General features: G+C 41.8%; 1 protein-coding gene across 1 annotated transcript in view; it reads right to left on the bottom strand.

The window, feature by feature from the left end:
* Positions 1 to 4,286, bottom strand: part of LOC121307292 (coronin-1B-like) — a 7,576-nt gene extending 3,290 nt beyond the window's left edge. The window contains exons 1-6 of the mRNA XM_041239480.1: positions 4,076 to 4,286; positions 3,912 to 3,963; positions 1,648 to 1,851; positions 1,246 to 1,366; positions 477 to 608; positions 1 to 51 (exon numbers count right to left, since the gene is read on the bottom strand). The exon at positions 1 to 51 is cut by the window's left edge and continues 131 nt beyond it. Of these exons, the coding sequence (XP_041095414.1) occupies positions 1 to 51; positions 477 to 608; positions 1,246 to 1,366; positions 1,648 to 1,848 (505 nt within the window). The 5' untranslated portion in view covers positions 1,849 to 1,851; positions 3,912 to 3,963; positions 4,076 to 4,286. The remainder of the gene's footprint in view (positions 52 to 476; positions 609 to 1,245; positions 1,367 to 1,647; positions 1,852 to 3,911; positions 3,964 to 4,075) is intronic.
* Between the last annotated feature and the right edge of the window lie 8,791 nt (positions 4,287 to 13,077).

Here is a 13,077-nt window from a genome sequence, read left to right as displayed (position 1 = left end):
ACAACTCCTCTCCTGAACCCACGTTCCAGATCAGAACAACGTTATCACAGCCTGGAGAGAGAGACAGAGAGGGAGAGAGAGGGAGAGAGTGTGAGAGAAAGAGAAAGAAGAGAGGGGGAAGAGAGAGAGCGTGAGAGTGAGCGAGAGGGAGAGAGGAGGGAGAGAAAGAGATGAGAGATGGAGATGGAGAGGGAGGAGAGAGAGAAAGAGAAGGGAGAGAAGAAAGCGTGAGAGTGAGCGAGAGAGGAGGAGGGAGAGAGAGCAAGGGGGAGAGAGAGGGGGAGAGAAAGAGATGAGAGATGGAGAGGAGAGAGAGAAAGAAGGGAGAGAAGAGAGCGTGAGAGTGAGCGAGAGAGGAGGGAGAGAGACAGCGAGGGGGAGACAGGGAGGCGAGGGAGAAAGAAGACAGGAGAAAGAATAGAAGAGAGTGGAGAGGAGAGTATATGGGGGGTACACAGTGTTTGGGGGTACAGTACCTGCGCTCAGCAACACATTGCGAGCAGTGGGGTGCCATGTGATGATACCCACTCTCTTGGAGTGGCCCTCGAGGGACACAACGGGGTCCGTGAGGGGGGAGAGGAGACCCTGCTCTGGAATCTGCCAAACCTGCGAGAGAGAGGAGGGACACACACTGTATAACACTGATACACAGCCCTGCACAGAACCACAGCAGCTACCCAACATGGGGTCTATATAGAGCTGGAATCTAGTGCGCTGCATTGCTGGCATGGCTGCCTGCTGTGTGCTCTGTATAACACTGATACACAGCAGAGCAGCTACCCCTCATGGGGTGTGGAATCTGCATTGCCTGCTGTGTGCTGGGCAATGCTGGCAGGACCGCACTGTATAACACTGATACACAGCCCTGCACAGAACCACAGCAGCTACCCAGCATGGGGTCTATATAGAGCTGGAATCTAGTGCGCTGGCATTGCCTGCTGTGTGCTGGGCAGAGCCTGGCTGTGCTGTGCTGTACACAGGGCAATGCTGGCAGGATCGCACTGTATAACACTGATACACAGCCCTGCACAGAACCACAGCAGCTACCCAGCATGGGGTCTATATAGAGCTGGAATCTAGTGCGCTGGCATTGCCTGCTGTGTGCTGGGCAGAGCCTGGCTGTGCTGTGCTGTGCTGTGCATAGGGCAATACAATTTAAAAAGCTGGGTGTTTTTTTTTTTATTGGGGGGGGGGGGGGGGGGGGGGGGGGGTTGACCTTCTACCCGTTGACTTACAGTGCAGTTCTCACTGTGCAGTCTTCACTGGCGCTGGCGATGACCTCATCATTGTGGGGACACCAGTCGATGTCCAGGACTGGTCCCGTGTGCCCACACACAGTGGGGTAGGCTTTGTCGATGCGTCCAGTCTGACAGAGGAGAGGAGAGGAGTGAGCGAGCGAGCCAGGACTACAGCTCCCAGCATGCCTCTACATGCTGGGCAATGGCGAGGCATGCTGGAAGCTGTAGTTCTTTATGCGGCCGTCTTGTAGCACGTAAAGAAAGCTTTGCGATTCATCGCTACACAGTGAAATCGGTACAGCCCTGACTCAAACTACAGCTCCCAGCATGCCTCTGCACCCGCGGCAACAGCAAGGGACACTGGGAGCTGTAGTTCCCTGAACTCCAAACACGCCAGCGAGCCAATCACCTTTCCCAGAGGCAGCACCAGGAAGGCCCCGCCCCCGCTGGCCTCCACGATGACGGCCACAAACTTGGGGTTGACGGCGCAGAAGGAGCTGTCCCACGTCACCCTGGACACTCTGATGTCATCGTAGCACTGGTCTGTCTTCACAGCCTGCCCGAAGACGTGCCGGAACTTGGACTGACGGACCACCCTCCTGAAAGACATGTCCTGCGAGACAAGGGGGGTGGGGGGGGGCAGTTAATTCAAAGGGGCGAACTCTGCATCATCAACAACTGCTGCTGCTGCTGCAGAGTCTCTTCCAATAGGACCTCGTTTAAAGACGTCAAGCGCAGTTCTCCGGTCGTTTTTCCCCGCTGGAAAAAGCCAAGAAAATGGCCGAGTGAGACCAATAAAAAAAGGGCGTATCTCATAGCCCCTCCCCACCCTCCCTGCATCACAGAGATAACACGGACACAAACAAAGGAGAGAGCTGCTTCTGCACCCAGCGCTCGGAGAACATCAGACACCTGCAGGGCTTTCCGAGATGATACAGCAATAAAATAACGACTCGGATCATGTTATTGAGGAGTTTGGTGATAAAACGAGTGATCAGGAGAGGATTGATCAGCGTGCGCGTCTATAAAGAGGTGAACAGCGAACAACGGGCGGGGCTTGGCTGGAGACGCAGTACTGTCTCCTGGAACCAGGTTTCAACCTACCTCTGTTATTGAAAACACCGTTTCGAGTTTCCCTCAGCTTAAGAGACTCTGCAAAACATCTGGTCTTGTTATGGAAATAAGGCTGCCTCAGGGAAAGGATTCCTGTACTAATTTTGTGTTGCACAGAAATATTAAGAGCTTTCTTGAAACTGGGTTGTTTGAAACTGGCCGAAACTCCAGAGGTCTCTCTTTATATGGAAGAAATAAAGAACTCTCTGTTTGGAAAAAGAGAACTGCCACTAACAAACTTACAGAAAAACACTGGTTTTGGGGAAGTGAAGTTTTGTCAAGTTTAAATGAGTGATCATGTTAATAAAGCTAATAAGAGGCGAGAGAATGGATTTTAAAGATGGTCAGCGCTCCTTTAAAGGGAGGGGCCAGTGATCCTGTTAATAAAGCTAATAAGAGGTGAGAGAATGGATTTTAATCTTGAAATATGTAATCTATAACCCAAATACAGACGATTGTCGATTTCTTTATTTGTGCTTCTGTATGGAGCACAATATTTAACAGTTTATAACGCAGCTGTACACCGCGTGATGAAGACCATAGGCATGTTCGGAATGGGGCCCGGATGCAAGTCTCAACGTGCTACACAGACACTGAAGAGAATTTATAAACTCTTAATAATATTGAACTCCGGTACTGAAGGACACAGACAGCAAAACAGAATATACACAGACAGATAGATACGATATGTCGATTTCTTTATTTGTGCTTCTGTATGGAGCACAATATTTAACAGTTTATAACGCAGCTGTACACCGCGTGATGAAGACCATAGGCATGTTCGGAATGGGGCCCGGATGCAAGTCTCAACGTGCTACACAGACACTGAAGAGAATTTATAAACTCTTAATAATATTGAACTCCGGTACTGAAGGACACAGACAGCAAAACAGATAGTAGACTCTAGGCATCTTATCGATAGATCTGTCTATCTGTCTACACATATATGTATATATATCTGTCTATATCTATCTGTCTATTATCTAGATATGTAGAATATAGTATAGATAGATATCTATAGATAGTCTAGATATATATAGATATATCTATCTATATTAGTCTAGATAGTCTAGCTATCTAGATATATATATATAGAGAATAGATCTCTATAGATAGATAGATCGATATCTATATCTAGATATCTATCTGTCTGTTGCAGATCCAGACATCTTAGCTATAGTAGATATAGTTAGTACAGATATCTGATATATAGATCGAATAGATAGATATTAGTATATAGGTATTAATAGTAGATCGCTATCGTTCGATACATCGATACATAGACTACATTTGCGTTATTAATCCAGAATTCACTAGCGATAGCAAGCTACACAGACAGATTGATAAAACGCAATTTACGAACAGTTTGTAAATACAGTGCGATGGATAGATAGACAGACAGACAGACAGACAGACAGACAGATAGACAGACAGACAGTACGGCGGACGAAGCAGGTTTCTGGCGATTCTGCCCGACTCGAAACACTGTAACACATGTATTCTAGATTACACAATTTAAAGACAAAACGTTGTTTGTTTGTTTTGTTGTGTTGTACGTACTGCGATTCAGAAGTTTTCTTCCGCTGCAACAATGTCGCACGACGAGGCAAGTCTGTTCCCGGTTGTTGCAAAAAACAACAAGAAGAAGAAAAATAGTTATAAAAATATTGACAATAAAGTCAGAAAACTAGGAAAATATAATGCAGAAGTCAAAACTTGCGTACCGAATTTATCAAGTAAACACAATTTAAAACGATTGCAAAAAATAAGAATAATAACTGGTTTTGCAGAGACGCTGTCCAGAGGGAGAGAGAGGGATTGAGAACCCGACTTTTTCCAAATTATTTATTATTATTATTATTGTTTCACCTTTCCTACCACTCCCAGTATTCCGGAATCCGGAAACGGAAGTCATTTGAGGCTTTTTTTTTTTTTGTAAAACAGGACAGAAAAAAAAAAAAGAATGACCAAAATAAGACATTGCAGAGTCAGTCTCTCTCTCTCTCTCTCTCTCTCTCTCTCTCTCTCTCTAGTTTCCCCTCCCTCATTCAACTACAGATTACACACACACACATATTACATGAAATGACTGACCCACGAATTTAATATATATTATATATCTGATATATATGCTTGATATATGATATTACCTATATGATAGTATTGATATCTATCTGACCTAGTGACTAATGTCATTGTAACTGCAGTTTAATATCACTGGACTGGGCTGGATTACATTGTAACTGCAGTTTTAATATCACTGGACTGGACTGGAATTACATTGTAACTGCAGTTTAATATCACTGGACTGGACTGGAATTACATTGTAACTGCAGTTTAATATCACTGGACTGGACTGGAATTACATTGTAACTGCAGTTTAATATCACTGGACTGGACTGGAATTACATTGTAACTGCAGTTTAATATCACTGGACTGGGCTGGAATTACATTGTAACTGCAGTTTAATATCACTGGACTGGGCTGGAATTACATTGTAACTGCAGTTTAATATCACTGGACTGGACTGGAATTACATTGTAACTGCAGTTTAATATCACTGGACTGGACTGGAATTACATTGTAACTGCAGTTTAATATCACTTGACTGGACTGGAATTACATTGTAACTGCAGTTTAATATCACTGGACTGGACTGGAATTACATTGTAACTGCAGTTTAATATCACTGGACTGGACTGGAATTACATTGTAACTGCAGTTTAATATCACTGGACTGGAGTTTAATATCACTGGACTGGAATTACATTGTAACTGCAGTTTAATATCACTGGACTGGACTGGAATTACATTGTAACTGCAGTTTAATATCACTGGACTGGACTGGAATTACATTGTAACTGCAGTTTAATATCACTAGACTGGACTGGAATTACATTGTAACTGCAGTTTAATATCACTGGACTGGACTGGAATTACATTGTAACTGCAGTTTAATATCACTGGACTGGGCTGGAATTACATTGTAACTGCAGTTTAATATCACTGGACTGGGCTGGAATTACATTGTAACTGCAGTTTAATATCACTGGACTGGGCTGGAATTACATTGTAACTGCAGTTTAATATCACTGGACTGGGCTGGAATTACATTGTAACTGCAGTTTAATATCACTGGACTGGACTGGAATTACATTGTAACTGCAGTTTAATATCACTGGACTGGACTGGAATTACATTGTAACTGCAGTTTAATATCACTGGACTGGACTGGAATTACATTGTAACTGCAGTTTAATATCACTGGACTGGGCTGGAATTACATTGTAACTGCAGTTTAATATCACTGGACTGGACTGGAATTACATTGTAACTGCAGTTTAATATCACTAGACTGGACTGGAATTACATTGTAACTGCAGTTTAATATCACTGGACTGGGCTGGAATTACATTGTAACTGCAGTTTAATATCACTGGACTGGAATTAAATTGTAACTGCAGTTTAATATCACTGGACTGGACTGGAATTACATTGTAACTGCAGTTTAATATCACTGGACTGGACTGGAATTACATTGTAACTGCAGTTTAATATCACTGGACTGGACTGGAATTACATTGTAACTGCAGTTTAATATCACTGGACTGGGCTGGAATTACATTGTAACTGCAGTTTAATATCACTGACTGGACTGGAATTACATTGTAACTGCAGTTTAATATCACTAGACTGGACTGGAATTACATTGTAACTGCAGTTTAATATCACTGGACTGGGCTGGAATTACATTGTAACTGCAGTTTAATATCACTGGACTGGGCTGGAATTACATTGTAACTGCAGTTTAATATCACTGGACTGGACTGGAATTACATTGTAACTGCAGTTTAATATCACTGGACTGGACTGGAATTACATTGTAACTGCAGTTTAATATCACTGGACTGGACTGGAATTACATTGTAACTGCAGTTTAATATCACTAGACTGGACTGGAATTACATTGTAACTGCAGTTTAATATCACTAGACTGGGCTGGAATTACATTGTAACTGCAGTTTAATATCACTAGACTGGACTGGAATTACATTGTAACTGCAGTTTAATATCACTGGACTGGACTGGAATTACATTGTAACTGCAGTTTAATATCACTGGACTGGACTGGAATTACATTGTAACTGCAGTTTAATATCACTGGACTGGACTGGAATTACATTGTAACTGCAGTTTAATATCACTGGACTGGACTGGAATTACATTGTAACTGCAGTTTAATATCACTAGACTGGACTGGAATTACATTGTAACTGCAGTTTAATATCACTAGACTGACTGGAATTACATTGTAACTGCAGTTTAATATCACTGGACTGGACTGGAATTACATTGTAACTGCAGTTTAATATCACTAGACTGGACTGGAATTACATTGTAACTGCAGTTTAATATCACTGGACTGGAATTACATTGTAACTGCAGTTTAATATCACTGGACTGGGCTGGAATTACATTGTAACTGCAGTTTAATATCACTGGACTGGACTGGAATTACATTGTAACTGCAGTTTAATATCACTGGACTGGACTGGAATTACATTGTAACTGCAGTTTAATATCACTAGACTGGGCTGGAATTACATTGTAACTGCAGTTTAATATCACTAGACTGGACTGGAATTACATTGTAACTGCAGTTTAATATCACTGGACTGGGCTGGAATTACATTGTAACTGCAGTTTAATATCACTGGACTGGGCTGGAATTACATTGTAACTGCAGTTTAATATCACTAGACTGGACTGGAATTACATTGTAACTGCAGTTTAATATCACTGGACTGGGCTGGAATTACATTGTAACTGCAGTTTAATATCACTAATATATAAAACTATGCAGATTGAAACTCAGGGGGACTGTCTGAATCATGTTTTGTGTTGCTGTGTAATATATAAAACTATGTGTTTCAATATGCTTTGACATGCTTTACAGTGCTTCTCTGTGCTTTACCAGACCTCTCTGTGCTTTACAATGCTTTCCTATGCTTTACCAGACCTCTCTGTGCTTTACAATGCTTTCCTATGCTTTACCAGACCCCTCTGTGCTTTACAATGCTTTTCCTATGCTTTACCAGACCTCTCTGTGCTTTACAATGCTTTCCTATGCTTTACCAGACCTCTCTGTGCTTTACAATGCTTCCCTATGCTTTACCAGACCTCTCTGTGCTTTACAATGCTTCCCTATGCTTTACCAGACCTCTCTGTGCTTTACAATGCTTCCCTATGCTTTACCAGACCTCTCTGTGCTTTACAATGCTTCCCTGTGCTTTACCAGACCTTTCTGTGCTTTGACTGTGGAGTGGTTTTATAAGATAATCCATTCTCTCACCTCTTATTAGCTTTATTAACAGGATCACTGGCCCCTCCCTTTACAAGAGCGCTGACCATCTTTAAAATCCATTCTCTCACCTCTTACTAGCTTTATTAACAGGATCACTGACCCCTCCCTTTACAGGAGCTCTGACCATCTTTAAAATCCATTCTCTCACCTCTTATTAGCTTTATTAACAGGATCACTGGCCCCTCCCTTTACAGGAGCGCTGACCATCTTTAAAATCCATTCTCTCACCTCTTATTAGCTTTATTAACAGGATCACTCGCCCCTCCCTTTAAAGGAGCGCTGACCATCTTTAAAATCCATTCTCTCACCTCTTATTAGCTTTATTAACAGGATCGCTGACCCCTCCCTTTACAGGAGCGCTGACCATCTTTAAAATCCATTCTCTCACCTCTTATTAGCTTTATTAACATGATCACTGGCCCCTCCCTTTAAAGGAGCGCTGACCATCTTTAAAATCCATTCTCTCACCTCTTATTAGCTTTATTAACAGGATCACTGGCCCCTCCCTTTACAGGAGCGCTGACCATCTTTAAAATCCATTCTCTCACCTCTTATTAGCTTTATTAACAGGATCCCTGTTTCATTCAAAATGAATTATGTGTCTTTGTGGAGAGATCGCTAGAATTAACCTTGCCCGGCCACTTTATTAGGAACCGTCTCCCCCAGTTGATTTTGGGACTACAGAGACACCCCTATATCCGCAGAATCGGATACTCTCAATAAGTTCGGCTAGATAATGTTAATCACAATCGCCTTTATAGATTTAAAAGAAGTAAGAGCTGGCGATTGAACCCGGGGCCCTCATCCATGCAAAGCACGTGCTTTACAAACGAGCTACATCCCCTCTGACGCGCAAACTTCCGCAATTACCGCACTGTAGTGTTTCTGGAGATGTGCTGCCCCCTTGCGGATGTCTTAGGAACTGCAACGGTTTTTTTTTTTGTTTGTTTGTTTGTTTTTGTTTTTAAATACAGACTTACTGGCATTTACATTATATATTGAAGTTTAATATAAATACATGTTTGATAAGAGCCCCATAGTTAGCAAAATGTAAATACATCCCATAGTTAACTAAATGTACAACACATCCCATAGTGATGACAGATAGATAGATAGATGCACAACCCATAATACATCATAAACATAAGTAAATAATAATTATAACAATAATGAAACAAAATCCTATCCGGGCTCTGAAAGAATCATCTATCCGGACTCTGCTAGACTCGCTATCCGGACTCTGCTAGACTCGCTATCCGGGCTCTGCTAGACTCGCTATCCGGACTCTGTGAGACTCGCTATCCGGACTCTGCTAGACTCGCTATCCGGACTCTGCTAGACTCGCTATCCGGACTCTGAAAGACTCGCTATCCGGACTCTGCTAGACTCGCTATCCGGACTCTGCTAGACTCGCTATCCGGGCTCTGAAAGAATCACCTATCCGGAATCTGCTAGACTCGCTATCCGGACTCTGCTATAGACTCGCTATCCGGACTCTGCTAGACTCGCTATCCGGACTCTGCTAGACTCGCTATCCGGACTCTGCTAGACTCGCTATCCGGGCTCTGAAAGAATCACCTATCCGGAATCTGCTAGACTCGCTATCCGGACTCTGCTAGACTCGCTATCCGGGCTCTGTTAGGGGGGTGGGGGGGTCTTTATCTGCTTTTAAAACACACCAAGAAAAGGATCGTTTTTAGGCTTCAGTTCCTTGTTATTTTGTATTTATACATCGTGGGAGCTGTTTTGTATTTACAGAATTAATACAAGTTTCGTTTAACAAAATCCGAGTCAGTTACCGTAACGATGCAGTTAGAAAGAGACTTTTTAAATGACAGGGAGACGAATCCAGTTAATGTATATATTATTTATATTATATATATATATATATATATATATATATATATATAGAATATAGATAATTACTAAAAAATAATAAAACCGACTTTAAAAAAAAAAAAAAAAAACTTACATTTTAAATAAAGAGGATTAATTTTATAAATACAAATTGTGAATCTGTGAATTTACACAAAATCCGCGGATTTACGATGTACAGAAATCTTTTAAAATGTTCTCAGCAGACGTTTGTTGACATTGTTTACATGTACTGTATTACATATATTAATATATATATATGATATATCTAAGAGAGAGAGAGAGAGAGAAAGAGAGAGAGAGAGAGAGAGGAGATAGATAGATAGATAGATATATATATATTCATATTTAGAGCGTTTTGTTTTTAAAATACCGACTGTTTTTTACACACGAGGTAAGAGATATAGAAATATTTGTAAAGCTCCTCTGCGATAGACTGATTTTTCATTTCTCAGAAATAGCCACAAGAGGGCGGTATTACGTAAGAAATAAAGCAGCGGGTGGGGTGGGGAGGGTTGTTAAGGGGGCGGCGGTTAGATGAGTGGTGGGTTAACGGTTTCTCTCTTCAGTTTCCGGTGCGGTCTTGTTTATGTGTTACAGCCTCATTGTTTAAATAACAGTGTTTTCGTTTTGTCTGCTGTCCAGATGCCAAGGAAAACCACACTTTTGCACGAGTCTCCCTCAAACAAGTCTAAATGAGACATATTTTGTATTTTTGTTGCCCTCCTTTTATAAAAGTTTGCCACGGTAAAGTTTCCTTTCGTTGTACTCTGCATTTGCAGTAGTTTCTGTTTTGTACTATGCTTTAAGGCCTCTCTGTGCTTTACAATGCTTCCCTATGCTTTACCACACCTCTCTGTGCTTTACAATGCTCCCCTGTGCTTTACCAGACCTCTCTGTGCTTTACAATGCTTCCCTATGCTTTAACAGACCTCTCTGTGCTTTACAATGCTTCCCTATGCTTTACCAGACCTCTCTGTGCTTTACCAGACCTCTCTGTGCTTTACAATGCTTCCCTATGCTTTACCAGACCTCTCTGTGCTTTACAATGCTTCCCTATGCTTTACCAGACCTCTCTGTGCTTTACAATGCTTCCCTGTGCTTTACCAGACCTCTCTGTGCTTTACAATGCTTCCCTATGCTTTACCAGACCTCTCTGTGCTTTACAATGCTTCCCTATGCTTTACCAGACCTCTCTGTGCTTTACCAGACCTCTCTGTGCTTTACAATGCTTCCCTATGCTTTACCAGACCTCTCTGTGCTTTACAATGCTTCCCTATGCTTTACCAGACCTCTCTGTGCTTTACAATGCTTCCCTATGCTTTACCAGACCTCTCTGTGCTTTACAATGCTTCCCTATGCTTTACCAGACCTCTCTGTGCTTTACAATGCTTCCCTATGCTTTACCAGACCTCTCTGTGCTTTACAATTCTTCCCTGTGCTTTTACTGTGGGAAACCTTTGTAAAGGCTAACCTATGCTTACATAACCCCACCAGCACATATCATTTATCATTATATTGCTGTCAGCTCTGCATTGTAAGGAGACAATATGGTTTGATTTCGGACAGCTGTTCAGGGGAACTGATGAAAGAAGAAGAAAATAAACATTATTTATAGATTTAAATTTTGAGGTTTTATTTGTGATCACATGACCTCCCTTTAAACGTATTTTGAGACGATTCTGTTTGCTAGTTAAACTAGTTTTTTTTTTTTTTTTTTTTAAAGCTGTTAATTGCAGAACAATGTCGCTCGTGAATCGTGAATCGCTCTCGCCTGACCCTAATTTGCACTTCATCCTAGTTGCGCATTTCTTATATTTCTTTATTGCCCTTTGCTGTGCTTTTAAACTTATATACAGGTGGCGGGATTGGTTAAATGAGTTTGTTTACAGAAGAACATAAGAACATAAGAAAGTTTACAGACGAGAGGAGGCCATTCGACCCATCTTGCTCGTTTGGTTGTCAGTAGCTTATTGATCCCAGAATCTCATCAAGCAGCTTCTTGAAGGATCCCAGGGTGTCGGCTTCAACAACATTACTGGGGAGTTGATTCCAGACCCTCACGATTCTCTGTGTCTCCTATTTTCTGTTCTGAATGCCCCTTTATCTAATCTCCATTTGTGACCCCTGGTCCTTGTTTCTTTTTTCAGGCTGAAAAAGTCCCTTGGGTCGACACTGTCAATACCTTTTAGAATTTAGACAGCTGTGTGTGCCCTCCGGCATCACCTTGAATAAACAGACAGCTTTCATGTGAATAGTATAGCCGATACAACTCGTTCAGCGAGTTACAAACAAGAACAAAGCAGACACTTCAACAAATTAAACAGAGAACACAGTGTTAATGAAACAGGTGGGAGTTTTTCCAGCTCACCCTGCGGTCTTCCGTTAGCTGTCCCGTGTGCCGAGATGTCCCAATCGCAGCGGCCGAACCCCGAACCACCCCGAACAACCGAAGCAAAACACCGTACAAGAAGACAAGAAGCGGGGGTTGAAAACATTGACTTGAGTCTTAATTGGAACTCCCTCTATAATCCTTATCTAGAGTGAAAATGTGCCGGTCAATCAAATTGAAGACATTGTCCTGATCAATCAAATTAAAGACATTGTCCTGATCAATCCTATTAATTTCAATGTGCTGATAATGTTTGACCAGTTTGCTTAATGAGTACTGTGGCTCAGGTAAGTTAGGTTCAGAATGATCGCAATGATCGCATATGCGTGGGAAAGAAGCACGTGGTAACTTTGTAAAATAGGGTAGTTAGCGGTTGGTTGCAGCTGAATAGCTTATTTCTATAATAACTGGAGTGGAAGATTCATCACTTACCTCTCCTCTGTTCATACTAGCAGGGTGCATTGTATCTAAACCATAGCGTTCAATGTGGAATGCGACTTTGGGTGACCCTCACAAGAGAGTTACTTGTTTCGGAGTAAAGGCTGGAAGAAGAAAGGAGGAGAGCCGGCGTTTGTAGTATTTTCATTTATTTATTTATTTTTCCAGAAGGCTGTGACAGTAAAGCATTTTGGCAACGAGATGACCCACAGCTAAAGCTCCGGTTGTTATCGTCTTGCAGGTGAAGACAGCCACCCGTGTCCCCGACACACAGGTAAGGCGCAGGGGGTGCAGTCCTAAATCTGAAGTTACAGGAACGCCACTAAAACACATTTCTTAAACAACAACACTTATTGTTATTATTATTATACAAATTGACATTGTATTTCTATGCTGAACTTCTAGTAACACCTATAATGATAGGTCGTGCATTTATTTAATTTCTACAAGGATCTTCCACAAAGTGTCTTTCTGTGTGCGTGCGTGCGTGTCTGTGGCTTTGTTTGTCATTTTAACTTCCTCAAAGAACCAGCTGGTAGTGCAAAAAAGTTCCCGCTGCTCACGTGAGTCAATATATTACAATATAGTACAATTATTGTGCAAAAAACAAACAAACAAACAAACATTTAATTACAAAAATAAAACCACAACATTC

The sequence above is a fragment of the Polyodon spathula genome, chromosome 54 (genome assembly GCF_017654505.1).
Source record: "Polyodon spathula isolate WHYD16114869_AA chromosome 54, ASM1765450v1, whole genome shotgun sequence".
Lineage (NCBI taxonomy): Eukaryota > Metazoa > Chordata > Actinopteri > Acipenseriformes > Polyodontidae > Polyodon > Polyodon spathula.
The sequence above is the reverse complement of the archived record's forward strand: the minus strand, read 5'-3'. Positions and strand labels throughout refer to the sequence as shown.